The 26,021-nt window shown below is 40.0% G+C and overlaps 1 protein-coding gene across 1 annotated transcript in view; it reads right to left on the bottom strand.

The window, feature by feature from the left end:
- Positions 1 to 26,021, bottom strand: part of VWA8 (von Willebrand factor A domain containing 8) — a 411,100-nt gene that overhangs the window by 209,315 nt on the left and 175,764 nt on the right. The window contains exon 21 of the mRNA XM_059684720.1: positions 18,826 to 18,902. Within this exon, the coding sequence (XP_059540703.1) occupies positions 18,826 to 18,902 (77 nt within the window). The remainder of the gene's footprint in view (positions 1 to 18,825; positions 18,903 to 26,021) is intronic.

The following is a 26,021-nucleotide window of genomic DNA, read 5'->3' as shown; positions in this document are numbered from 1 at the left end:
TGGCCTCCTCTTTGAAGCACTCCTTATTGCTCACTTCTATCTTCCCAGTTGAAATAATTGTTCCATAAAAAGTACTTTACACTTAAGAAACATTTCAGTTATTCATATAACTGTCCCCTTACAAGGCATATCATCTATAGGCAAGGGGATATAATCCTTTTTTTTTATGTGTCTAGTGCCTATTATCTGCCGGGGTCCAACCCCAGCAGGTCCAGGGGTCCCCAAAGGTGTGGACGGAGTCGGCGAAGAAGGAATGACACGGAGACAGCGTTCAGTTGATCAGCAGCCTAGCCAGGATCTCCAGCCAGGATCTCCAGCCAAGTTCTGGTCTGGATCTCCAGAGAGGTTCTGCTTCAGATCTCCAGCCAGGTTCAGTCACCAGGTTCTAGTCAGGTTCTCTTGCCATGTTCTATAGTCAGGTTCAGTCCAGGATCTATTGCCATGTTCTCTCCAGCGAAGTTCTTCTGTCTCCAGGCTCCGTGTAGGTTCTGTCTTCTGAATTCTGTCTGTTGCTGTCTTGTTACATCTGTATTTATACCAGTTGATTCAATCCTATCAATCTCTATTACAAAGGTTAGGGCGTTTCTTATCTCCATTCCAGGGAGTAAAGATTATGTAGCTTAAGCATGACTGTTCATAGTTAAAGTGATTAATTACCCGCCTGGCACTTAGTTGAGGGGTTTTATTCCCTCCCTAACTTCAGGGGAAAATCCCTACCTGGGGAAACAACCTTTCTCGGAGAGGTGACCTTGGTTAAAACACAGCGCCAAGAAGGTGAGCAAACATATTAAGAACCGTATGCCATATATGCCAGGTCCCTTGAAACAGCAAGGATGGACCGGCTCCCGGCAATTATCATGCTTCATGCCTTTTAGGTATGCAATAAATGTTTGCCCTAAGAATGAATGAATACATGAGTATATTACTGCTAGAGGTAGAGCAGATTATTAAACATGAGGTGTTATAATATGAATAATTCAGAGGTATGCTCTCAAGAAGCTCATATGACAGAGATACAAGACAATTAATAATTATTCATGTAAGAGCTATAATAAAAATAAAAACTAAGTTCAGAGGAGAAGGCAATTAATTCTGAATGAAGAGAACCAGGTCTCAGTGACTGAAAATGACTTTAACTGGCAAAGATGAGTAGAACGTGCTTCAGGAAGAGGGAGAGACAAACACATAGAAATTTGGAGGTATAAGAGAAGTTGGAAACGCTGAGTATGTCTAGAACAGGGGTGGGCAAACTTTTTTACTCGAGGGCCACAATGGGTTCTTAAACTGGACCGGAGGGCCGGAACAAAAGCATGGATGGAATGTTTGTGTTAACTAATATAAATTCAAAGTAAACATTATTACATAAAAGGGTACGGTCTTTTTTTTTTTTTAGTTTTCTTCATTTCAAATGGGCTGGATCCGGCCCGCGGGCCATAGTTTGCCCTCGGCTGGTCTAGAATCTACATAGTGTGGAGGGGAGTAGACCTGGATAGGGTGAGGAGTCAGTGTACAGTTTTCTTAAATATCACACTCAACAGTCAGGCTTTCCCTTCATGGAAATGAAGGACCAATAACCTATCCATTTCAGAGACAGGACTCTCTTACTGGATGTCTCAAAGATGGATAGGAGGGATGCATTAATTAATTTGTTTACTAAATGTGTATCGAACATTCACCATACTCCAGACATCATGCCGGAAGGAGACAGCTCAAAGACAAATCCTTGCCCTTAAGGAGAGCTCACTGTCTGGAAGGGGAGACAGAGGTGGGAGCATGTAATTATGATAAAGAATGACATGTACAACAGCAGAGCCTGTTCTAGGCCAGGGGCTCTAAACATGCTATCAATAAAAGAGTTTTCTTTTGAGAAGATACATTCTAAAATATAGAAAAATAAAAACAAAAAATGAGCTAAAGATGAAAATACCTTAAAAACAGTTTTAGATTTTGTTAATAATACAAAAAACTTTTTATTCTCATTAAAAGTTAAAGAAGGCTTTTTGGAGAGAACAATGTGATTGATACACTTTATTTGTGTGATTTAAAGGTCTAGTCCTAATTCAGTTTATTTTTATACTTGTCTTAATGACTATTATAGCTGAAAAGAGTTCACAAAGACATGTAGATCTAAACAGAAGAAGCACAATACTCCACTCCCTATGGGTCAACATAAATTTCATTTAACAAACATACAATGGTTTTTATTACAATTAGGCTTGGTAATTTCCATTTTTCATAATGACAATCAGTGATTTTGCAAACTAATTGGAAAGTGCTACATTTTATATTTTGAACAAATGGGTCACTGAAACTATTCCTTTACAAAATTTTTTAAACATGTTAGGAAATTGTATTTTAAATTGTTTTGATATGCAGACATGAGACATTTTAGGGGTGTATAATCTATTTCTACATTTCATACTTCTGACACCAAATGTGTGGGTTTTCCACTCAGCAATTCTCTGATTCTCTGCAGACACCAATGACAATGGAGTGCCCTATGAGTCGATTCAATTCTCACACTACCCAGTGGAGTTAGCGCACACCCCAGAGCACACCCACACAGATTTTGGGTTCATTCCCACAAAACCGCGCCCAGTTCAGATGCCAATTGCAAGCCCTGGGCTTCCTATACTTCTGATGGACAAGCTATAAGTCAGGGGTTCCCATTACCCCCTTCTAGGTTCCATAATTTGCTAGAATAGCTTACAGAACCCAGACGGCATTTTACTTGCGAAGACTGGTTTATGAGAAGGGCTACAACTCAGGAACAGCCCAATTTAAGAGTGAGAGATATGGGGCGAAAGGAGGAACTAGCAGAGCTTCCAAAGCCTCCTTGGGTCGCCATCCTCCTAGCACCTCAACGTGTTCACCAACCTGGGAGCTCTCCCAACTCTACTACTTAGTATTTTTATGGAGGTAGGTGTGACTGAGTAAATCATTGGCCATTGCTGATTGACTTAATGTTCAGTGGTTCTCCTCTCTTCTTCCCTGAGGGGTGTGTGCATGTGTGTGTGTGTGTGTGTGTATGTGTGTGTGGAGGGGGGGATAGGGGCGGGGGTGGCTGAAAGTTCCAACCCTCTAATCACAAGGTTGGTTCCTCTGGCAACCTGCCCCCATTCTGAAGCTACCTAGAAACCCTAGAGTCACCTTAGTAGCAAAATAAAGGACTTACCACTATAGAGATTCCATGAGTCTTAGGACTGGGAATGGAAATCAAATATTCTATCAAAAGACAGTCCTAAAACTCAGAAAATGGATGGCAAGAGTTTTAGAAGCTCTTGTGCCATGAATAGAGACAAAGGCAAAATATGTATTTTTTATTACATTATATCATAGGGTAACATACATTATTTTCAGCCTTAATAACTTAACAATTAAAATAGTTATAAATATCTTGATTTAAAAATGCTTTCACCAGATTTATTTAAAGGAGTTATCTTCTTCTTTACTGCTAACGCATGATCTTTACCTCAAAGGGTCAAATTAAAAATTTGTTTTTAATTTTTATTATTATTTGTTTTTATTGCTTAAAGTATTACAAAGGGTATTACATATGTGTCCATTTGTCCCCCCCGCCCTAGACAGTCCCCTAGCCTCCCCTATCCCCCGGTGTCTTATGTCCATTGGTTATGCTTATATGCATGCATACAAGTCCTTTGGTTGATCTCTTACCCCCCCCCCCCGTTTTTAATTTTTAAAATATCTGTGATATAGCATCTCTCTCTAGCAGCCATTTAACACATAGAAGGATCAACAAACTGTGAATACGACTTTGTTAAAGACAAACGTGTAAGTTTGACAGACTTTTAAATACAATGAGATTATAAGTGAGACTATGTAGTTAAAAGATTTTCATAGTCAGTTCCTATCTCATTACAAAATATTTCAGTAAGTCTGGCTTTAAGGGTCTTAAATTATTTCTATGCTATATCACACTGGAGACATCTTGCTTTGTGCAAGCCTACTTTCTCCTTCCTTATGGCAATGCTTGGTTTTGAATACTTCCGTATTAGTAACATTATTCAGGTAAGACAGCAGCAGAATTTTTAAGTCCTTGGTGGAAAATTGCATCCAATTATATACACTGTCACTGAGAGTTGGTAAAAAAAATCACATTCAGAATGTGTGTCTGTATGTCTGTGTTCTGATATAAAGACACCTTTGTTCTTACAGATTGGAAAGCCAGCAGCGCGACCCCTGCTTTATTCCATTTCCTCAGCTGCAGGCTCAGCTCTGCTCAGTTCCTGATTTCCATTCTAATTAGAGAATGAGATACATGACACATTGGTCATGCTCAAAGAGGTTATGCATCTTACATTTAGGAATTTATGACAAGCCTCGTACATGTCTGCCTTTTTCCCTTCATTTCTTGATTATCACACCAATATTCCCACCAGTACCAGCAACCCTAGTAACACCGTTTCCCCAGGGTGAGATGCTAGTGAGGTCTGGTACCTTCGGTGTTGGCTGTCCTATTCTACACTGTCACTAGCCCAAGTTCTCACAACCCTCTAGTCACAGAAATCTGTAATCCTTTATGGATCCACCCTATGCTGAGTCAATTCACCCACTGAGTCTCCAGAACAGACGAAGCTGCTAAAATGCCATAATGCCTTCCTGCAAATCCCACAACTACGAAGGTAGTAACTGTTGTCAAGCTTAATGTTTCTGAATTCTAGTCCCCAATTAGTTTCCCATTTACTTCCTATCACATTGCCCTTTAAAAATGTTTATACCGTTTCCATTAAGGCATTGATATTTTTCTGTTTATTGAATTATTTGTTTATTGCATATTTCCTCGTTACCATTAGAAAGGAAGCTTCTGTTTTTCTCAAGGCCCCAGACAGATCCAGGGACTGCACTCAGTAGGTGTATTGTAGTAGATGTTGTTTACGCCCATCCCCAGCTACTGCAGTGTTGACTCCTGGAAGCTCAGCTTCTCTAGAGAATTGCCCTCCACCAATGGGACTACCTCACCTAAAAATGCCCGGGATGTTAGAGATTCCCCTTACCCATCTCCTAGGGAGAAGCCCTTAACCAATGACTCAATGATAGGAGGGCAAAAAAGGCTATTGCTCTTGCTTCCAGGTGGGGTAACTGAGGGTGCCATTCCCCAGAGCTCCCTGTGAACAGGCTGAGGTCAAGCTTCAACTAAGACCTTTCCATAGCTTTATCCTGACTTCTTCACTTCCCTATGAGTTTCAACTAAAAGCTCTCCCTCTAAAGTAACTGACACAAGCATTTCCATCTCTTGCTCTGCTTCTGAAGTACTTGACCTAGATATCTGTTGACTGTTTGGATGATTAAATGAAGTTAAATGTAGAAACAATTCTTAGACTTTTCAGCAATGCTTTTAATTCTTCTTGCACAGACAATACAGCTATAACTCAGTTAACAGAAATTACTTAAGAAGCTGTGAACCGGGCAATCCCATTAAGTACAAATCAACTTAGTGAATTTAAGCACGGCATGCCATCCCTTCTGCCCATGTTGTCACTGTTGCTCACACCTGAAGAGTCTGGCTACAGAAATATCTGCTTCACTTATGAGAAACAGAACTTTATAAACTCAACCAACTTTTAAAAAGATTTTAATGAATAAAAGGATTGTTTGGGCACTGGTCCAGGATACTTCTTCAGTCTATCCACTTACTTAAGGATTCTGTAAGAAACCTGCTGCTAATGCTAATTGGAGAGGGCCAGAGAGAGGAGAGCAAGGTTATGTGGTTGAGACATGCTGTGAAGCATGTTAACATAATCTGACATTAAAACAATTGTAAGATTGATTTTAATTTCATTTTCATATCAACTAAGGACTTAAAAATCCATCTGCCCAATCAGAATATCACTGACTTTATAGAGGAAGTTAGTGTGAAATAAAATTTTCTTAACAAAAATTTGCTTTACATGTTTAAAAAAAAACAAACCAAAGGACTGAATTGATAATAGTAATTTTATAAACTAAATTGATAATAGTGAATGATTTGAAAAAAGGGAAGATGAGATTGTAGGTGGTGGTTAAAGGGAAATTTATCGTTATATATAATGTTTTGTTTCTGCAAAAGAAAGAGTAGAATCAAATTTGAAAAAAATATTAACAGCTTTTAAATCTGAGTAATAAATTTGAGCATGAGTTATATATTTTTATTTCCTTTTTTTTGGATTTTTGACGTTTTTCTTAATTAAAGAATATAAAACATGAAAGTAATGTAGTTATTCTCTAACTACAAGGGGTATAACAAAACTGAGAAAGAATCCACATTATATGAGAGGTTCACAAGCTTGTTTAATTTGGGACTTAAGAAATAAAAATGAAAAAGAATCCCATAGCATCCTCTTTGTTTCTAGTCTTCTCTTCTAAAACCACCCAGAGTAGGGGTGGGCAAACTTTTTGACTCGAGGGCCACATGGGCTCTTAAACTGGACCAGAGGGCCGGAACAAAAGCATGGATGGAGTGTTTGTGTGAACTAATATAAATTCAAAGTAAACATCATTACATAAAAGGGTACGGTCTTTTTTTTCAATAGTTTTATTCATTTCAAACGGGCTGGATCCGGCCCGCGGGCCGTAGTTTGCCCACGGCTGACCTAGAGCATGCTACTTGCTGGTGTCTCGTTTCAGGAGTCTGTCTGTAGGTCTGACTCACCAACCTCTTTCACTCACATTGACTTGGTAGGTGCACTGAAAGAACTGAGGCAGTGTCAGCCTGGAAGGAGCATCATGTAAAAGACAATAGCAAGTACTTGGGTTTATGTTTTTGTTTATGTTTTTATGAGTTACAGAAAACAGAGCTATTACATTTACTGATAACACAACTCGTATGTTATATACAATTAAAAGCCAAAGTAAGTTTAATAATCTGGTCAAGAAAACAGAAAATAAAATTTAATAAGGCTATAACCATTGAAAAAAATGTAAAAATATGGACTAACTGGACAAAGGAAAGACCTTGGCGTCATGCTGGGCAAGTATTAGAAATATAATGCTAGAATTTTTAAAAACAGACTGAAATACAGAGTGTAAGAATTGGTTGACCAACAGTCTTACCACATGGCTAGGATTTAATGAGGTTCTGACTAAAGTACTATCAACATTAAAATTTCCTCTAAGATCAGGAATAAGATAAGGATGCCCAACATAGTTCTGGAAGTCCTAGCCAGAGCAATCAGGCAAGAGAAAGGCATCCAAATTGGGAATGAAGAAGCAAAAGTGGCACTTTTCGCAGATGCCAGGATTCTTTATATAGAAAACCCTAAAGACTCCACCAAAAATAATACAGAGACTTAATTGGATTTGGAGACCAATAGAAGAATAAAAAATTATTACAAACCTAAAGATATACATGGAAAACTTAGAGGTACAAGCATAATTTATTTAGTAAAACAGAGGCAGTGGCAGGCATTCTTAAAGGGAAAGCTACTGTCCAACTGCTGATAAAAATGTTTCTAAAATAGCCTTTTCAAATACATAATGGGCAAGAGGAGATAGAAGGAGTAGCCCAGAGGTGTTGTGGAGCAGCTGGCATGCCTCCAGTTCTCTACTGCTCTTACCCATGCTAAGAATGTCTTAATGGCTCAATAATAATTTTTTCCAGGAGAGTTCAGAAAAGCGTTTAGTTTTCCTATCTTTTACTAATACATCTATTTGTCCTCTGGGACTTTATGAATTTCAAATTTTATACTGTCACATTCAGTTTTTGTCAGCCTGAGGAAAGATTTGTATGTTGAATTATGCTGTGCTTTTTAAAGCATGTCATCATTCATCCCAGATAATTGATCTGATGAGGGTCAATGTGATAGTTTTACACTTCATTATATCTCATTTGATTTCACAAAGAAGAATTATATAAAAATATGAAAGGGGAAAAGCTGGTGCTATAACAATAACAATCCACAATGCAATATTTTAAGCACCTTAGGGCAGTGGTTGGCAAACTGCGGCTCATGAGCCACATGGAGCTCTTTGGCCCCTTGAGTGTGGCCACGAAGTTTCAATCACACTGTACGTGTGTGCCCGCACGTGGTATTTTGTGGAAGAGCCACACTCAAGGGGCCGCAGTTTGCTGACCACTGCCGTAGGGGTTCGAGTACTGGCATAATGAGAAACAGGTTATACATCCTATAAAATAAAAGGCTAATATGCAAATTGTCCCCTTGACCGTGACCTCAACCAGGAGTTTGACCAGGGGGCGGGGCCGGCCCCAGCCCCTCCCCTGACTGGCCCTGCCCCTGATTGCCGCTCCCATCCCAATCGGGGACGGGGCTGGACAGCAAACCACCCACGACTCCTCCCCCCGGCTGGCCTGGCCCAATTGGCCCAATGGGCAAGGACTGGCCAGAACCCAATCATGCACAAATCCATGAACCGGGCCTCTAGTGTGTAGATAAGGCACTTGGCTCAATTTAAAACAACTTCTAAGCAGGGAGGGGTGACCATAGAGGAGCTTGAGCTGGAAGGTCCAGATGGAATTAGCACATATCAAGTCATTTCAGCAAATACATATTGGGATTCCACTGTGCATTGGGAACCACACAAAGTACCTGCCTCACCCTCCACATGGTTAAGAGGGCTTCTAAAATTAGCCAGCTAAAACTATTTCAAATATGTCCTTTCTTTCCATTCTCATTGGCATTATATTTGTTCAGCCCCAACAATTTTATCTGGATTATTGCAATCACCTCCTAGTCCCCTCTGTGATTCAAGTCTCATCTGACTCTGAGCTACCCACAGACTATGGTCATAATGATCTTTCCTCCTTTAACTCCATCACATTGCATTCAAGATAAAATTCAACATCAGCAGGGCCCATGAATCCCAGTAAGGCCCACATCTTCCTCTTACATCTATGCATATACATCCCATGATAAAGCAAGCTGACTCTCACTTCCTGGTGTTTAGATAGCCTGTTTTCAGTAAGAATAATGCCCCTTTCTCTGTTCTACACTTAGAAAATCCCTACTTGTCCTTTAAGACTATTTGAATGCCACCTTCTCCAGGAACCTTCCACCACAACACATAAATACACTCAGAAGGTTCCCACAGAACCTGCATATACCTCTTTCATAACTGATATACAACACTATATTATAAATGTTGACGTATTCTCACCCACTAGAAAACAAGCAAGCACCAATATCATCATCTATACATTATCAGTGTCTAAAATAGTCACTGGCAATCAACTGGAATCTAATACAAATTAGATGAATGAATCAATATATATCAAATAAACAAGACTCCTGCTCTCAAAAAGTTCCCTATGTTGGAAAGGCACAACTGGAGAAAGTGGGGTGGGGAGTGTGGGGGGGTGTGGGTGTGTGTGTGATAAAAATAAGATATGAAATGAGACAAGAAAGTGGGGTATGTAATAAGAAACCAGTATTTATTTGTTTGCCTAAAAATGTAGGTGCCTAAAATATACCAGACATTGTGGTTGATCCTTTGCACACATTCATTTAATTTTCACAACTACCTTGCAAGGTATTATTATTTCAACTTGATAGGAAAGGAAACTACCAATGGAGGAGTTCAAGGCCACACAGAACTTAATGGCGAAGATGCAATTTGATGTCTAAAGTTCATGTTCTTTCTAGCACAATGGTACAAATTCAGTCCTATGGAGTTTCAGAGAAGGGAAGAGTTACACCCAGAATAACAAAGTTCCTTATAGAAGTAAACCAAATATTAAAGGACTAGGAGAGAAATAGAGTGCATTTTAGGTGGGAAAATAAAGACAGGCATGGATACAAGTTCAAAACTGAGTAGGAAAGAGAATGGTCCAGTCTGGAATAAGTGAAGCATACATGAGGAAAATCCCACTGGAAGAGAAAGTTGGAACTATACTGGGGGACATGGGAACGCTATATTTAAAATGGGCTCCTCTATTAGAAAAATAACCAAGAGAATAGGTCATGCTCATGCCTGAACCTATGCCTTCATCTTCATGTATAAGAGGTAGTAAGTGGGGGGAAAATATGGTAGCATCAGTATTTAAAAACCTTAAGATAATTCTGATTGTAACACAAAAAAGTACTTTTATCCATGGGGGAAATATAGCTCTAAAAATTGACCTATCAAGCGTCTTTAATGTCAAATTAACATAAAATTATGAAAAAATAATTAAATAAATGTACTTCACAAATGTGAAGTCTCTTCTATCTGAAATATATAACATCACAAGTAATTATATCCATTAATCTTTTAAATTACCTAAATCATATGCTTAGGACAATATCTTGATTTTAACTAAGGACATGAATTGACCAGTTTACTTATCTTATAAGATCTGATCATTATAATATAAAAAGGCCATTAATGAGAGAGAAAACCAAGATGGCGGCATAGGTTAACACCAGAGATTGCTGCCTCCAACAACCAATTCAAGGGTACACCTAAAAGACGGAAGGAACATCATCCAGAACCACAGGAAGGCTGGCTTAGTGGAAATTCTACAACTAGGAGGAAAGAAAATATCATACCCAGACTCAGAGGAGGCGCAGTGCTGAAGTGAAATACTCAGGTGCGGAGTGCGCGTGCGGAGCGGGCTGGCGGCGGAGGGCACGGTTGTTGTTTTCAATCGGGAGGGAGTTTCAGACTCTGAGATCCAGATCCGGGCGAGTCTCTAGGGACCCAGACTCAAAAGGGAGAAGCGGGACTATCTGGCTTCAGTTGGAACTCGAAGGCAGCTTTCTCTCCGAGGTTTGCAGTGGTTGCTGGGACTCTGTGAGGCAGAGCACCTAGGGACGTAACTGAGAGCAGCCATAACTCTCGCTCCGCCCGCCCTGTTTGATCCAGTGCGACCCGCCCCGCCCAAACCCTGCACAGAGCCATTTGCCAGATAGCCTCAGGCAAAGGCTAGATTAGCACCTCCCCAGAGGACAGAAGTTTTCCCACTGCAGACACAGCTGACTCTCAAAGCCAGTTGGCCTGGAGGTCAAATCCCCCCAGTATTAACTACAACAATCAAGGCTTAACTACAACAAGACTGCGCACAAAGACCACTAGGGGGTGCACCAAGAAAGCATAAAAAAAAATGCGGAGACAAAGAAACAGGACAAAATTGTCAATGGAAGATATAGAGTTCAGAACCACACTTTTAAGGTCTCTCAAGAACTGTCTATAAGCTGCCGATAAACTTAATGAGATCTACAAGAAATCTAATGAGACCCTCAATGTTATGATAAAGAACCAACTAGAAATTAAGCATACACTGACTGAAATAAAGAATACTATACAGACTCCCAACAGCAGACCAGAGGAGTGCAAGAATCAAGATTTGAAATGTGAAGAAGCAAAAAACGCCCAACTGGAAAAGCAAAATGAAAAAAGAATCCGAAAATACGAAGATAGTGTAAGGAGCCTCTGGGACAGCTTCAAGCGTACCAACATCAGAATTATAGGGGTGCCAGAAGATGAGAGAGACCAAGATATTGAAAACCTATTTGAAGAAATATTGACAGAAAACTTCCCCCACCTGGTGAAAGAAATAGACTTACAGGTCCAGGAAGCGCGGAGAACCCCAAACAAAAGGAATCCAAAGAGGACCACACCAAGACACATCATAATTAAAATGCCAAGAGCAAAAGACAAAGAGAAAATCCTAAAAGCAGCAAGAGAAAGAAACTCAGTTACCTACTAGGGAATACCCATACGACTGTCAGCTGATTTCTCAACAGAAACTTTGCAGGCCAGAAGGGAATGGCAAGAAATATTCAAAGTAATGAATACCAAGAACCTACAACCAAGATTACTTTATCCAGCAAAGCTATCATTCAGAACTGAAGGTCAGATAAAGAGCTTCACAGATAAGGAAAAGCTAAAGGAGTTCATCACCACCAAACCAGTATTATATGAAATGCTGAAAGGTATCCTTTAAGAAGAGGAAGAATAAGAAAAAGGTAAAGATACAAGTTATGAACAACAAACATGCATCTATCAACAAGTAAATCTAAGAATCAAGTGAACAAATAATCTGGTGATCATAATAGAATCAGGGACATAGAAAGGGACTGGACTGGCTATTCTTGGGGGGGAAAGGGGTGTGGGAGATGCGGAAAGAGACTGGACAAAAATCGTGCATCTATGGATGAGGACAGCGGGTGGGGAGTGAGGGCGGAGGGTGGGGCGGAAACTGGGAGGAGGGGAGTTATGGGGGGAAAAAAGAGGAACAAATGTAATAATCTGAACAATAAAGAGTTAATTTTAAAAAAAAAAAAGGCCATTCATGTATGTTTGATGATGGTTTTACTTATGTTTTAATTGGCTCATAACTAATTTTGTTAGAATGACATCCATAAACCTAAATTGAGTATGACATTATTTAGATGGTAACATCACAAATCCATTAAAAGGAATCGAAAATAAACAAAGTAAAGACCTTAACTAGGTCACCCATAGATCAGAGAAGTCTAAACATTTTTGACCACTATTTTTATGTCTTTAAAAATATATCTTTCTTTTAAAGCAATTTTATGAGCTTAAATTTTATGACAAATACAAGTCTTAATTGCAAAAACTCACCACACTGAAATGGAAATGTCAGTCTAATTAATGAAAAATCTTTAATATGACATATTTTAAACAGAAATAGAATCTTCTACTTCTAACATTACATAATAAATATCAAATATCACCAAATTGAGATACCTGGGGTTTCTGTTAAAGTGAGGAGATTTTTTGTAATACTATCATCCATCACTAATATAGCAATGTATGTAAGAACAAAAATAAAAATATATGGTTTGCCTAGACAATGTGGTTGAGTGTTAACCTATGAACTAGTAGGTCACGGTTCAATTCATGGTCAGGGCACAAGCCCAGGCTGCCAGCTTAATCCCCAGTAGGGGGTGTGCAGGAGGCAGCTGATCAATGATTCTCTCTCATTATTGATGTTTCTATCTCTCTCTCCCTCTCCCTCCCTCTCTGAAATCAATAAAAATATATTTTAAAAATATATATGGTTTGAAATTTTTATTACATTTTAAATATAGAAAGCGTTTTTATAGATAACATCTCTCTCTCTCTTTAGCTATCTATAATAATAAAAGCATAATATGCAAATTGACTGAACAACCGAATAGCAGAACAACCGCCTGGAGGACCTTCTGAATGACCACCCTATGACATGCAATGGCACCAGGCCAGCCAAGGCAGGTGTGATGTGATTGGTTGGGGAGCCCCACCATTGCCTCACAATTGCCCTGCAGAGGGAGGCCCAGGCCACTCTCTGTGGGGTGATCAATTGGGGGGTTCCGCGATCTATCGCCCCAAAGAGGGAGGCCCAGGCCACCTGGCCAGTGGCTATGCAGTGCGGGGGGGGGGGACCCTCTGCACAGCTATTGATTACGGAGCCCCAAGGCCCAGGCCATCAGCCAGCGATGCTGTGGCGGGTGTGCAGGGTGGCCAGCAATCGCCCCACAGAGGGAGGCCAAGGTCAGCCAAGTGATCACACCCCATGCCTGTTGCCCACGGAGCTCAAGCAGTGGCAGCGGCGGGGGCAGGGCCAGCTGCTGGCAGCCGGTGCAAGGAAAGCTCCGATAGGCCCTGATCATCAGCCAGGCCTAGGGACCCTACCCAAGGGGTCCTGGATTGTGAGAGGGCGCAGGCCAGGCTGAGGGACGCCCCCCTTCCATGCACGAATTTCGTACACCCAGGCTCTAGAATACACACACACACACACACATATAGCCAATGTCAGAATTATACAAATATAAATAAGCAGTATGTAATTCTTTATCATTTGCTATTTCACAAGAAAAGGTTGGTGTGAAAGACATTCTAGGTAAGAAGTACGCATCTCTAATCTAAACTTTTTAAAACACTTTAATACCACCTTCTTCTTGCCTATGCAAAGATATCAGAATCTAATCTAATAAAAGAGAAACATGGAAATTGACCGCACCTCTGCTATGCCCAAGCCACGCCCACCAGCCAATCAGAGCGACTATACGAAAATTAACCCAACCAAGATGGCGGCGGGCATCCACGGAGCTGGAGCAAGCAGGAGGCTTGGTTGCCCCGGCGATGGAGGAAGCCAAGCTTCCCGCCTGCCCTGGCCAGCTGTGGCCTCCACTCAAGGCAACAAAGTTTCAATTATAGAAGATAAATAAATCCCAGATACTGCTTCCAACCAGCCTCCACTGGGAGCTTGGGTGGCTGGGGGCCGTGGCCAGCCTGCAAACAGCCATCAGCCACTCACCCAGGCTGGCCAGGCACCCCAGCAGGGACCCCCATCCTGAAGGCGATGTGGCCAACCTGCAAACAGCCATCAGCCCCTCACCCAGGCTGGCCAGGAATCCCAGCAGGGACCCCCACCCTGACGGGGCTGTGGCCAGCCTGCAAACAGCCATCACCCACTCACCCAAACTGGCCAGGCACCCCAGCAGGACCTCCCTCCCTGAAGGGAGTGTGGTCAGCCTGAAAATAGCCCTCAGCCCCTCACCCAGGCTGGCCAGGCACCCCAGTGGGACCCCCACCCTGATCCGGGACACCCTTCAGGGCAAACCAGGTGGCCCCCACCCATGCACCAGGTAGGCCTCTATCCTACATAATAAAAGTGTAATATGCAAATTGACCCTAACAGCAGAACAATTGGGGATGACTGGTCACTATGACACACACTGACCACCAGGGGGCAGACGCTCAATGCAGGAGCTGCCCCCTGGTGGTCAGTGCGCTCCCACAGGAGAAGCTCTGCTCAGCCACAAGCCAGGCTGATGGCTGCCAGTACAGCAGTGGTGGTGGGAGCCTCTCCCTCCTCCTCAGCAGCACTAAGGATGTCCGACTGCAGCTTAGGCCTCCTCCCCGCTGGCAAGTGGACATCCCCCGAGGGCTCCCGGGCTGCCAGAGGGATGTCTGACTCCCAGCTTAGCCCCAATCCCCCAGGGACCGGGCCTAAGCCAGCAGATGGTCATCCCCCGAGGGGTCCCAGACTGCGAGAGGGCACAGGCCAGGCTGAGGGAACCCCCCCCCCCAAGTGCACAAATTTTTGTGCACTGGGTCTCTAGTATAGAAATAAAAGAGATATTAGAAATGCTGTCTATTCCTCTCAAGAGATGCAAACACTGAGACTCAAAGAGAAGTTTATGAAAACACTAAAACCCAAAGAGAGATTCAAAAATAGATAGCCTCAAACACATATATAAATTAAAGGTTGAAAATCAATGATTTAAGCATACATCTTTTTTTTTTTAATATATTTTATTGATTTTTTACAGAGAGGAAGGGAGAGAGAGAGAGAGCGTTAGAAACATCGATGAGAGAGAAACATCAATCAGCTGCCTCCCGCACATCTCCCACTGGGGATGTGCTCGCAACCCAGGTACATGCCCTTGACTGGAATCGAACCTGGGACCTTTCAGTCCGCAGGCCGACGCTCTATCCACTGAGCCAAAGCGGTTTCGGCAAGCATACATCTTAAAAAGTTTAAAAAGGACACACTAAACCCAAGAAAACAACAGGAAGGATACAATAAAGATAAAATAAGAAATATTGAAAGAGAAAAGAAAAATTCAAAAGAGAGATTCAACTATGACAAAAATTCGTTGCTTGAACACACCAATAGGATTGGCAAAATTGATCATGAAGAAAAGAGAGAAGGCAAATAACCAATACCAAGAATAAAATAAAGAATCACTGACTGAGCCAGGGACATTAAAATATCACAAGATGCCTGGCCGGTGTGGCTCAGTGGTTGAGTATCGACCTATGAACCAGGAGGTCGTGGTTCGATTCCCGGTCAGGGCATATGCTTAGGTTGTGGGCTCTATCCCCAGTAAGGGGGGCGTGCAGGAGGCTGCCAACCAATGATTCTCTCTCATAGATGATTCTATCTATTGCCCTCTCCCTTCCTCTCTGAAATCAATAAAAAAATATTTTTTTTAAATCACAAGATGATATTATTAACAACTTTATACCAATAATTAGTAGGAATAATTCCTACAAAAATAAGATGCATCAAAACTTCTTATAACTATTAAAGAAATTAAATCATAAGCAAAAGACCTGTTTACAATGAGTGTGACATACACCCAAGAATAATTATTAAATATCAGTTATATTTCTTTACCTCCTTTTTTGCTGATTAAGTACCCTTCACAATCTATAATCAGAACTGACTGAGGTAGCTGAGCCTAATATACCTTTCTTAAAAAATATTTTGTCCAATATAAAGAAATGGAGAAACTATCCCACTATAAAAAGAGACTCTCATAAAAAGTGACTTCTTTCTGGGGAATAAACTTGAGAACTGATTTCAAGTTCTGAAGTCATTCTTAAGAAAAAGTTGGCCTTCTGCTTAACTATTTTAAAATATAAAATTTAAATTATTTGGTTTTGCTTTAAATTGACATCATATGCTTAAGTGGCAGCAGTATATACATTCATTAAAACTTTCAGACGGTTACATATTTTAAGGGCACTGTTAAACAGTGAAAACTAAACACAATGTAAACAAAATAAAGCAACACAAATTCTCCTAAGAATGAACAATTGCAATGTTCACTGAATCATCCTTAAACTGTAAAATATGGGTCTTGCCATGGCTCAAAATCTAAAACAGTGATATGTTATTAAAAGTTATTAAGGTGAGAACTAGCAAACTAGTTAAATACTTTGATTCTTTCATTATTTTTCCCAAACTTAAAAAAAAACAACAACAAAAAAAACAAAAACTGGTGGAAATGCTTAAAAGGTAAGGGAAAAAATAAGAAGTTTTTCATATTCAGTGAACATGAAAAATTGAAATAATTACAAACAAGAACAGTTTTACAGCTCCTTAAATATAGAGATTTTATTTCTTAATCCATTCTATATCTCCTATAACATCTAGCCATTTTGATATAGTATATTCTTTTTTTTCTTATAAAAGTGAGTCAAAACTCCTAGGTTTATATAAGGCATCACTAATACAAAAAAGAACCATGAGAAGATATGGGAATAGGCTAGAAATTTTCTGGAACTATACAGGTGACTTACAGCAGTTTAAAAGTTGAAATAATTTTCCTCTATTAAAATTAGCAAATTAAAATTTGCACATATGCTGATAAATTTATTCCTAAGTATTTCATGTTTTAATGCTATTGTAAATAGTAATTTTACAATTTTATTTCCCTATTGTTCATTTGATTTTTTTTACATTCACCTTGTATTCTGTGACCCTATTCAATTCACATATTAGTTGATTTTGTGTGTGTGTGTAGATTTCTTAGTATTTTCTATACACACAATCATGTCATCTCTAAAAAGAGCCAGTTTTACTTCTTCTACTTGAGTATGTATGCCATTTATTATTTTTTCTTGCCTTATTGCACTGGCTAGGATCTCCAGCATAATGCTGACTATCCTTGCCTTTTCCAGAATCATAGGAGGAAAGCATTTAGTTTTTCACCATTAACTATAAGTTAGTCATAGGTTTTTCATAGATGTCTCTTATCAGGTTGAAGAAATTTACAGTCTAAATGCTTAAACATATTCACGGCATTATATTATAGTCCTTGTCTGTTAATTTCATTATCTACCACTTTAGGGTCTATTTCTATTAAACAATTTTCTTGCTGCTTTGTATATCTAGCAATTTTCCATTGAATGATTAACATTATGAATACTATGTTATTGAATATCTGGATTTTATAGTCTTTCTCCACTCAAGGTTATTAATTTTGTATGAGAAAAATTCATACAAAAGTCATTTTATATGAGAAAAACTTCTAAATAATGTTAAATAGAAAGCATCCTTATTTATTTAAGGCTTATTTTTAAACTCTGCAAGGGTGTCTGTAGAGTAGCTTTTAATGTGAATACCAGGAGTATTTACTTAAGTCCCTGACCATGTGGGAGTTCTAGTGGTTGTTCAGTGCACAGCTATCTCTGGTGGTTGTTCTTTTCCCAGTGCTTGTGAACCTTACTGTGGTGGGACTAGTCTGGTGCCAATTACTCCTTCAAATCCCAAGAAGGAGGTTTTGACCATTCTTCTGTTTTACTTTGGTTCTCTTCTCTTTTGGCCCCAAAATTTTGCCTTCTTTTCTTCTACAATTATCTTTTAAGAACACATAATTATTTAGTGAAAGGACCCAAACAAGAAAACAATTCTTATAATTCAATCCAATGTTTTTTCCACTACACAATGTTTTTTTGTTTTTTTTATCTCCTGGGCTCAAAACAATAACAATTTAATCTAGTTTTAAGTTGCTTATTACTTGGTATATTCCTTAATTTCTCTCTCTCCCTCCCTCCTCTGTCCCCTCTATTGACGTGCTTATATTTAATTTTTAAAAGATTTGGAATAGGTTAGCTGATAAATCTAAAAACAATTCACGTCTAGAAAATCTATTTGATTAAAAACTATCCCTGAAACAGCATTATGACCACACAAATTTAGGTAAAAAGTGTTTTCAAGGAAGGCAAAGAAACTAACTTATTTCTTCCATATTTTTTGGTTCCTTATCTCATACCTGGGATTCATAGTTTATTGTTTCCCTTGGGGGCTATTTTAGCTTCCTGTCAGAGTGGGATTTGCCTCTACATATTTTTCTTCTAATTTAAGAGCCTTTATGTTGATGAAATCTGCTCCTAGAATATAAAGTTCATTACTCTCTGTCCACAAAATATCTATTAATTCATGTTTACAAAGTATTAGTCACTTTAAAAATAAATTTTGCCTGGTTTTATTACCTTTTAAGGAAAGGAGAGATAATAGCAGGAGGAACAGAAATGAAACTGGTTTATACTAGTACAGTTGGACTTTAAAAAAGTATTTTTAAGTTGTACTGAGGAAAATTAAATGATTAAATCAGATCTTAAGAGGTATGGGGCTTTTCCTCTTACCTGTGCAGCTGGATATATTCTCGGGGTCTATTGAGCAGATGAAGGAATCTGTCAACAATCTTGTTTTTTCCTACACCCTGTAATTACACAGAAAATATTAAAAAGAGATTTTTTCTCTTTTTTTCTTAATCTCCCCACTACCACCCATGCAGCATCAGACAGTTGTCAGGCTGCTCTCTATCTATGAATCTCTCTCTTTCTTTTGCTTGTTAGTTTATTCTGTTCATTAGATTACACATATGAGTGAAATCATATGGCACTTGTCTTTCTCTGACGAGCTCATTTCAGAGGAGGAGGAAGAAGAGGAGGAGGGGGAGGGGGTGGGGGAGGGGGAAGAAGAAGTTTTTGTATGGAGGTAAAACAAACCAGAATTTTTTTTTTTTTTTACTAAAACCTAATTCCTCAAAGTTGTACTATTTTACCTACTGTTAATGAAAACAAAACTAGCAAACCTACACAACACAACTTCTATGACATAGGTTTTTTTCTTAATTTACTTCTAAATACACTATTTCTAAACTCTTCTCATTAAAAAAATATATAAGTAATTTTATCCTTCTACATATTGTTTTTTCTCTTCTGTAATTTTATACTGAAGTGTCAACATTACAGCAGAATATTAACTATTTTAGATTTGAAGAATATCATTAAAGGTGATCAAATAAGTGTAAAAACAATGATTTCTTTGAATCAGTTCTTCAGATGCATGGTTTTCAGTTGCAGGAAGAAGTAATACTCAAACATTCACTTTTCCTTTTATACCTCTTTCTACTTCTTTAAAACTTTGGAAACCTAAAATTATAACCAGGGTTTATTACTAAGTCTCAACAATATGTGTTCTTCCTACAAACGCTCTCATTTCCTTACCACTTACTAATGCTGAGAGTTGCTATCTTTTTGTAGAAGACAGACAGTTAAAAATGAAATCCACTCCCATGCTATTTCCCCATTTTAAGGGTAAAGGGGGTCAAATATATGGTGAAGGAAGACTTAACTTTTGGTGATAGGCACACAATGCAACAGAAAGATGATGTATCATAGAATTGTACACTTGAAACCTATATAACCTTATTAACCAACTAGAAGCCCATTGCACAAAGATTCACACAATAGGCCTCCCTTCCCCTGGCTGCCGGCACCGGTTTTTCTCCAGCACCCGGGACCCAGGCCTTTGGTCTGGCTGCAGTGGAGAAGCCAAGCCTCGAGGCTAGGCTTTTTCCCTCCAGCCACAGCGAGGCTTGGCTTCTCCGCTGCAGCTGCAGCGAGGCTTGGCTTCAGTCTTCAGTCTTCACTCTGGCTGGAGCCTTCAGTATTCACTCTGTGCCTGCATATGCAAATTAACCACCATCTTTGTTGGGTTAATTTGCATAGTTACTGATTGGCTGGTGGGCGTAGCAGAGTGACACCAATTTACATGTTTCTCTTTTATTAGTGTAGATGTCATCCCAATAAATTTAATTTTAAAATAACAATAAATAAATAGTTTTCACATGGAGGTGGAATACTCCATTAATGAGATGTAAATATTTTAACAATTGATTTGTGTGGAAAGAATAGAAGTGGATTTAAAAAGCTGAGTTCTATATGTTATAGCAATAAATAATACATTGATTTCTCATACTGTGCAAGGCTCTATGTTAAATATTTTCATATGTTATTTAATTTAATCATCATAACAGTTCCATGAGGTAGATATTATGATTATTCCAACCTCACAAATCAAGAAACCAAAGCTCAGAAAAGTTAAGCAACATGTTCATGGCTACACAGCTAATCATCATGGAACTGGGATTCAAATTCAGGCCTGTCTCATTCTGTGGCTCATGCTTTTAGTTTCAACATTATGGATTCTATTTCTTTCAATTTGTAATTGGTTTTGGTAACCTGGGCCTTGAATTATCTCTTTCCCAACATCTAGGAATCCATCCTTTAAAAAAGTTAGATAATGAAAAAGTATGGTAGCAAGAACAGAAATTAGACAGATAAGGGAAAAGTATTGTAGCAATTAATTTTTCTAAAACAAAGACCTCATCAGGTCATTTCTGACTAAACTTTTAAAGCTCTTATAGTCCCTTTAAGTAAATGCTAAAAGCATAACCTCGGAAAAACTTCGTGTAAATATCCTGAGCAAAATCAAACATCATAGCAATCTACGCTTTCCAATCATAGTTTTAACCTAAAACAGAAAACCCTCAGGATTACTTTAATTGAATAAATACATACATAGTATCTTATCTTCCCATTTTAAACGCTATATGTACTCATTCTTCTCACTGGGAAATTGAGAAAACAAAGCACTTCCCAATGTGCAACTGCTAAAACAAATCTGCCACCATTTTTTTTGTTGCTGTGCATATTTATGTGTGCTTACTAGTCATTATTCTGTATATACAATCTGTATCCTTTAATAAAAATTAGCACGAAATAGCTTTTACATCATTATTTACTCATTTTGAAGATAACTTAAGAGAGTGAAAATTTAAAAGGGAAAAGGAACCTGTATGATGAGAGATTCTCAAAGGTAGAAATTGTCTCATGACAATGGCACTTATCAATACTGGTTAGTCTTTTGTGTTCCTCCTAACAATGGACTGGAAAAAAGGAGTATCACAGAGGTAGGAGTCAGATGGCCTTTAAGTGTAGGGTTAGGAGAAACAGGGAATATGGTAAGCCCCACAGGCTAAAATCACACTGAGGACTGGAAATAAATGTGCTTTCAGTTTCTGAGAGAAATGTTCAAGGACCATGACTTCAAAGACTTGGAAGTCTGGGACTCTTATGACATCCTCAGGCTTACTATTTTAGTCACCCTGTTTCCTCAGAGAGATTAGCAGTAAAATCCTTTTGACGAAAGGGCTTATGCATTTGTCTTCCTGGACAAGAAGAAAATGCAAAACTTGGAAAACTCTATCTACATCCTGTCAAGAGGGGGAAAGTGCAAGGAGTAGAGTAGAAGAAAAGGGCCAAAGAGGAATGGAAAGCGGGAAGAGTAAATGAGTCTAGGGATGGAATTTTAAGTCCTGGGACTTATAAGTTGAAGGATTGCCACCAAAGAAAAAAAACTTGCAAGCTTGCTGTGTCGGCCCACTGCAAGGCTCACTCAAACATGTTCCTAATCAGCCAACTGTCTGTTCAGACTAGAAGAGCCCATCCTTCCCCATGTATCTGTTATCTTCCACTCACCCCTTGGCGTTCTAGTGAAATGTCCCTGCTTCTCTGAAGCTTTCCCAATTCTTGCTTTGTCTTCTCTCCTTCAAACCTGAAGACCAGGATAGTTCCCTCCTTTGGGTTCCTAAACCACCATCTCTTAGAGCACTCTCCACACTGTGTCAAGTGTCTCAGCAAGAAGACGCACTCCTTGAGGCCAGGACAGTCCCCCTGTTCATGTTCCTATCACTGGTGACTCACATATAAATTTTAACAGGTAATAACTATTACAATTTGAGGAAAGGAAGAAAAGGAAATGGAAGTCATGCAATTTGCTCTTATTACAGGGGCCAGTAACCTCTTCCAGGGCAGTTCTGCTCCCTTTTATCAAACAAAAAGGAAACTGACATTTACGGAGCCCTTTGCTTTCTGGATACACACCCTTTCAGTGCTTAATTACTTGAATCCTCACGCCAGTCATGTGAGTGGGAGATAATGTACCTATTTTGGAGAGAAGGAAATTTAAATTCTAAGCAGTTAAGAACCTTATACACAATGGGATTTTGAAGGCAAATACTTTGTGACTCAACAACTGGGCTATTTTCTGTTTCCCCATCTTGCCAAACAGAATGTCAGGAGATAGCTGCACTGAACTGATGTCATAGAGTCAAAAATCAGTCAGTCCAAGGCTATAAAAACAGCTTAAAACACAAGTCCGGGAACTCCCTGCATGGTAACTAAGGTTTAGGAGGGGAACGATGAGGAAGTCAAGCTGGATCTTTTCTTGGGTAGTAATATTTTAAATGGACTCCAAGTCCATGGCCAGTATTCAGCTTTCCCTCATGTCTCTGAAATGCCATAGCTTTGGGCCTTCCTTCCAGTACCCACTCCCACCCCCGCCTTTTTTTTTTTTTTTTTTTTTGAGGGAACTTTTATTTTTTACATTTCTTTATTAAGGCATTACATATGTGTCCTTACCCCCCCATTACCCCCCACCCCTCATCTCCTCACCCCCCTGGTGTCTGTGTCCATTGAGTAGGCTTATATGCATGCATACACGTCCTTTGGTTGATCTCTCTCCCTTACCCCCACCCTCCCCTACCATCCCTCTGAGGTTTGAGCGTCTGATCTATGATTCTCTGTCTATGGATCTGTTTTTGTTAATCAGTTTATGTTGTTCATTACAATCCATAAGTGAATGAGATCATGTGATATTTATCTTTCTCTGACTGGCTTATTTTGCTTAGCATAATGCTCTCCAGTTCCATCTATGCTGTTGCAAATTGTAAGAACTCCTTTTTTACTGCAGGGTAGTATTCCATTGTGTAGATGTACCACAGTTTTTTAATCCACTCATCTGCTGATGGGCACTTAGGCTGTTTTAAAATCTTAGGTATGGTGAATTGTGCTGTTATGAACATAGGGGTGCATATATCCTTTCTGATTGGTGTTTCTAGTTTCTTGAGATATATTCCTAGAAGTGGGATTACTGGGTCAAATGGGAGTTCCTCCCCTAATTCTTTAATGTAGCTTTCATAGAGTTATATCAGTTTGTATAATATTTTGAGATGTTTCTGCATTTTTCCTTTTTAGAAAAGCTACTATATAAATGACATTAATAAATACAACTGCAATCAAAAGTAAAAAAAGAAAGCTAATATTACAGTAAAATCACGAGAAATAAATTGCAGCAGCTTTTCTTTAAGCTTAAAATTCCCATCAAATGTTGAACCTTCCAACTTTGCTTAAAACTAGCCTGAAAATATACTTACTATACTATTAGGAAACTTGGCCCCTGCTTAATTTCTCTCAGGTGGAGTTTCTACTACTATCTGAGCCCAGATTTGCTCACTTAAATAAAGAGGGCCTAGACAACCTGATCTCTAAATATTATCTGATTCTAGTATTTTTAATCCTATAAATAAGAGATCCCTGATATATGATCAATGGAAATTTATTTTCCAAATTCTCAGTAAACATGCATTACTTACATAATCAGGAAAAAAAAATAATAAAACTGAATAGTAAAGGATCCAAAACATTTGCATAAATGGGTTTCTTCAAAAACAGAGCCAACAAACAGTACCCAGAAGTCAAACTAGAAGACACACTTCAATCACACTGCTCTTTCTTCATGGCTCTAAAACACACATATAAAAGCTTCCTATCAAAGTTATAACCTCCTTTTCAAGCAGAAATAATAAAATCCACATTCCTGCAATTTCCCTTTAAAATACCACATTGCTATAAATGACAAAGATATACTTTTGAGTAGTTTGGTCATTAGGTATGAACAAAACAGCCATGACAGATATTGGGGGTGGGGGTAGATCAGTGTGTCTACAAAAACAAAATACAAATTCCAAATAAATGCAAGAAAAATATTCACTAAGAAACACTGGGTGGACAAACTAATTGGTAGAGAGAACAACATGGTAGAATGGCAAAGAATTTTCAGATTGTAATTAAGGCAAATTCACTAAGCAAGGGGATTGAGAAGGGACATATAATAATCCACACTAATAAAAGACAAACATGCAAATTGACAGTACCTTTGCTACACCTTAAGCCACGCCCACCAGCCAATCAGAGCACCTATATGCAAATTAACTGAACCAAGATGGCAGCTGGCAGCCATGGAGCTGGAGCAAGCAGGAGGCTTGGTTGCCCCAATGATGGAGGAAGCAAGCTTCCTGCCTGCCGTGGTGGCTCTGAGCTCCACTCAAAGCAACAAAGTTTCAATTATAGAAGGTAAATAAACCCCAGATACCTGCTTTCAGCCGGCTGTGGCCACTGAGCTGGAGTGAGCAGGAGCGTGGGTTGCCACTGGCGATGGAGGAAGCTAAGCTTCCCTCCCGCCCGCCCTGGCCGGCTCTGAGCTCCTCTCAAGGCTACAAAGTTTCAATTACAGAAGGTAAATAAATCCCAGAATAACAAAAAAATAAAAAGGAGAGGCTGGGAGCTTCCATCACCGGGGGGCTTGACCAGCCTGAAAACAGCCCTCAGCCCCTCACCCAGACTGGCCAGGCATCGCAGTGGGGACCCCCCTCCCTAAAGGGGGTGTGGCCAGCCTGCAAACAGCCATCAGCCCCTCACCCAGGCTGGTCAAACCTCCATGGGGTGAGCATCCCCACTGGGGGTGGGGTGGGGCTTGACCAGCCTGCAAACAGCCATCACCCAGGCTGGCCAGGCACCCCAGCGGGACCCCCACCCTGACCTGGGACATCCTTCAGGGCAAACCAGCTGGCCCCCACCTGTGCACCAGGCCTCTATCCTATATAATACAAGGGTAATATTGACCCTAGCAAATTGACCCTAACAGCAGAACAACTGGGACTGACTGGTCACTATGACACACACTGACCACCAGGGGGCAAATGCTCAATGCAGGAGCTGCCCCCTGGTGGTCAGTGCGCTCCCACAGGGGGAGCTCAGCTCAGCCACAAGCCATGCTGATGGCTGCCAGCACAGTAGTGATGGTGGGAGCCTCTACCGCCTCCTCAGCAGCGCTAAGGATGTCCGACTGCACCTTAGGCCTCCTCCCCGCTGGCAAGTGGATATCCCCCGAGGGCTCCCGGGCTGCCAGAGGGATGTCTGACTGCCAGCTTAGGCCCAACCCCCAGGGGAGTAGGCCTAAGCCAGCAGGTGTTCAGCCCCTGAGGGGTCCCAGACTGCGAGAGGGCACAGGCCGGGCTGAGGGACACCCCCCCCCCCCCAGTGCACAAATTTTTGTGCACCGGGCCTCTAGTATAATATAAATAAAGATGAGTATCATTATATTTGATGAAACCAAGTATTTCATAGCTTTGGGATTACCAGGTTGCTGGAGCTACAAGTACAGGCCACTTAGTTATCAAATTCCCTGCTGCCACTACCAGCTGGGACACAGGCAAGAAAATTTCAGAACAAACTGTTCAGCCCCTTCATACATATTAGACAATTATACTGGCATAGCAACATGGTATATTTCTGATGTTGTACCACAGCAATCTGCTACGGCTCAGTTCAAATCATTAATTAGTAAAATTCACACATTCTTTAATTTTGGC

This window comes from Myotis daubentonii, chromosome 2 (genome assembly GCF_963259705.1).
Source record: "Myotis daubentonii chromosome 2, mMyoDau2.1, whole genome shotgun sequence".
NCBI lineage: Eukaryota > Metazoa > Chordata > Mammalia > Chiroptera > Vespertilionidae > Myotis > Myotis daubentonii.
This window is presented reverse-complemented; position numbering and strand designations above follow the sequence as displayed.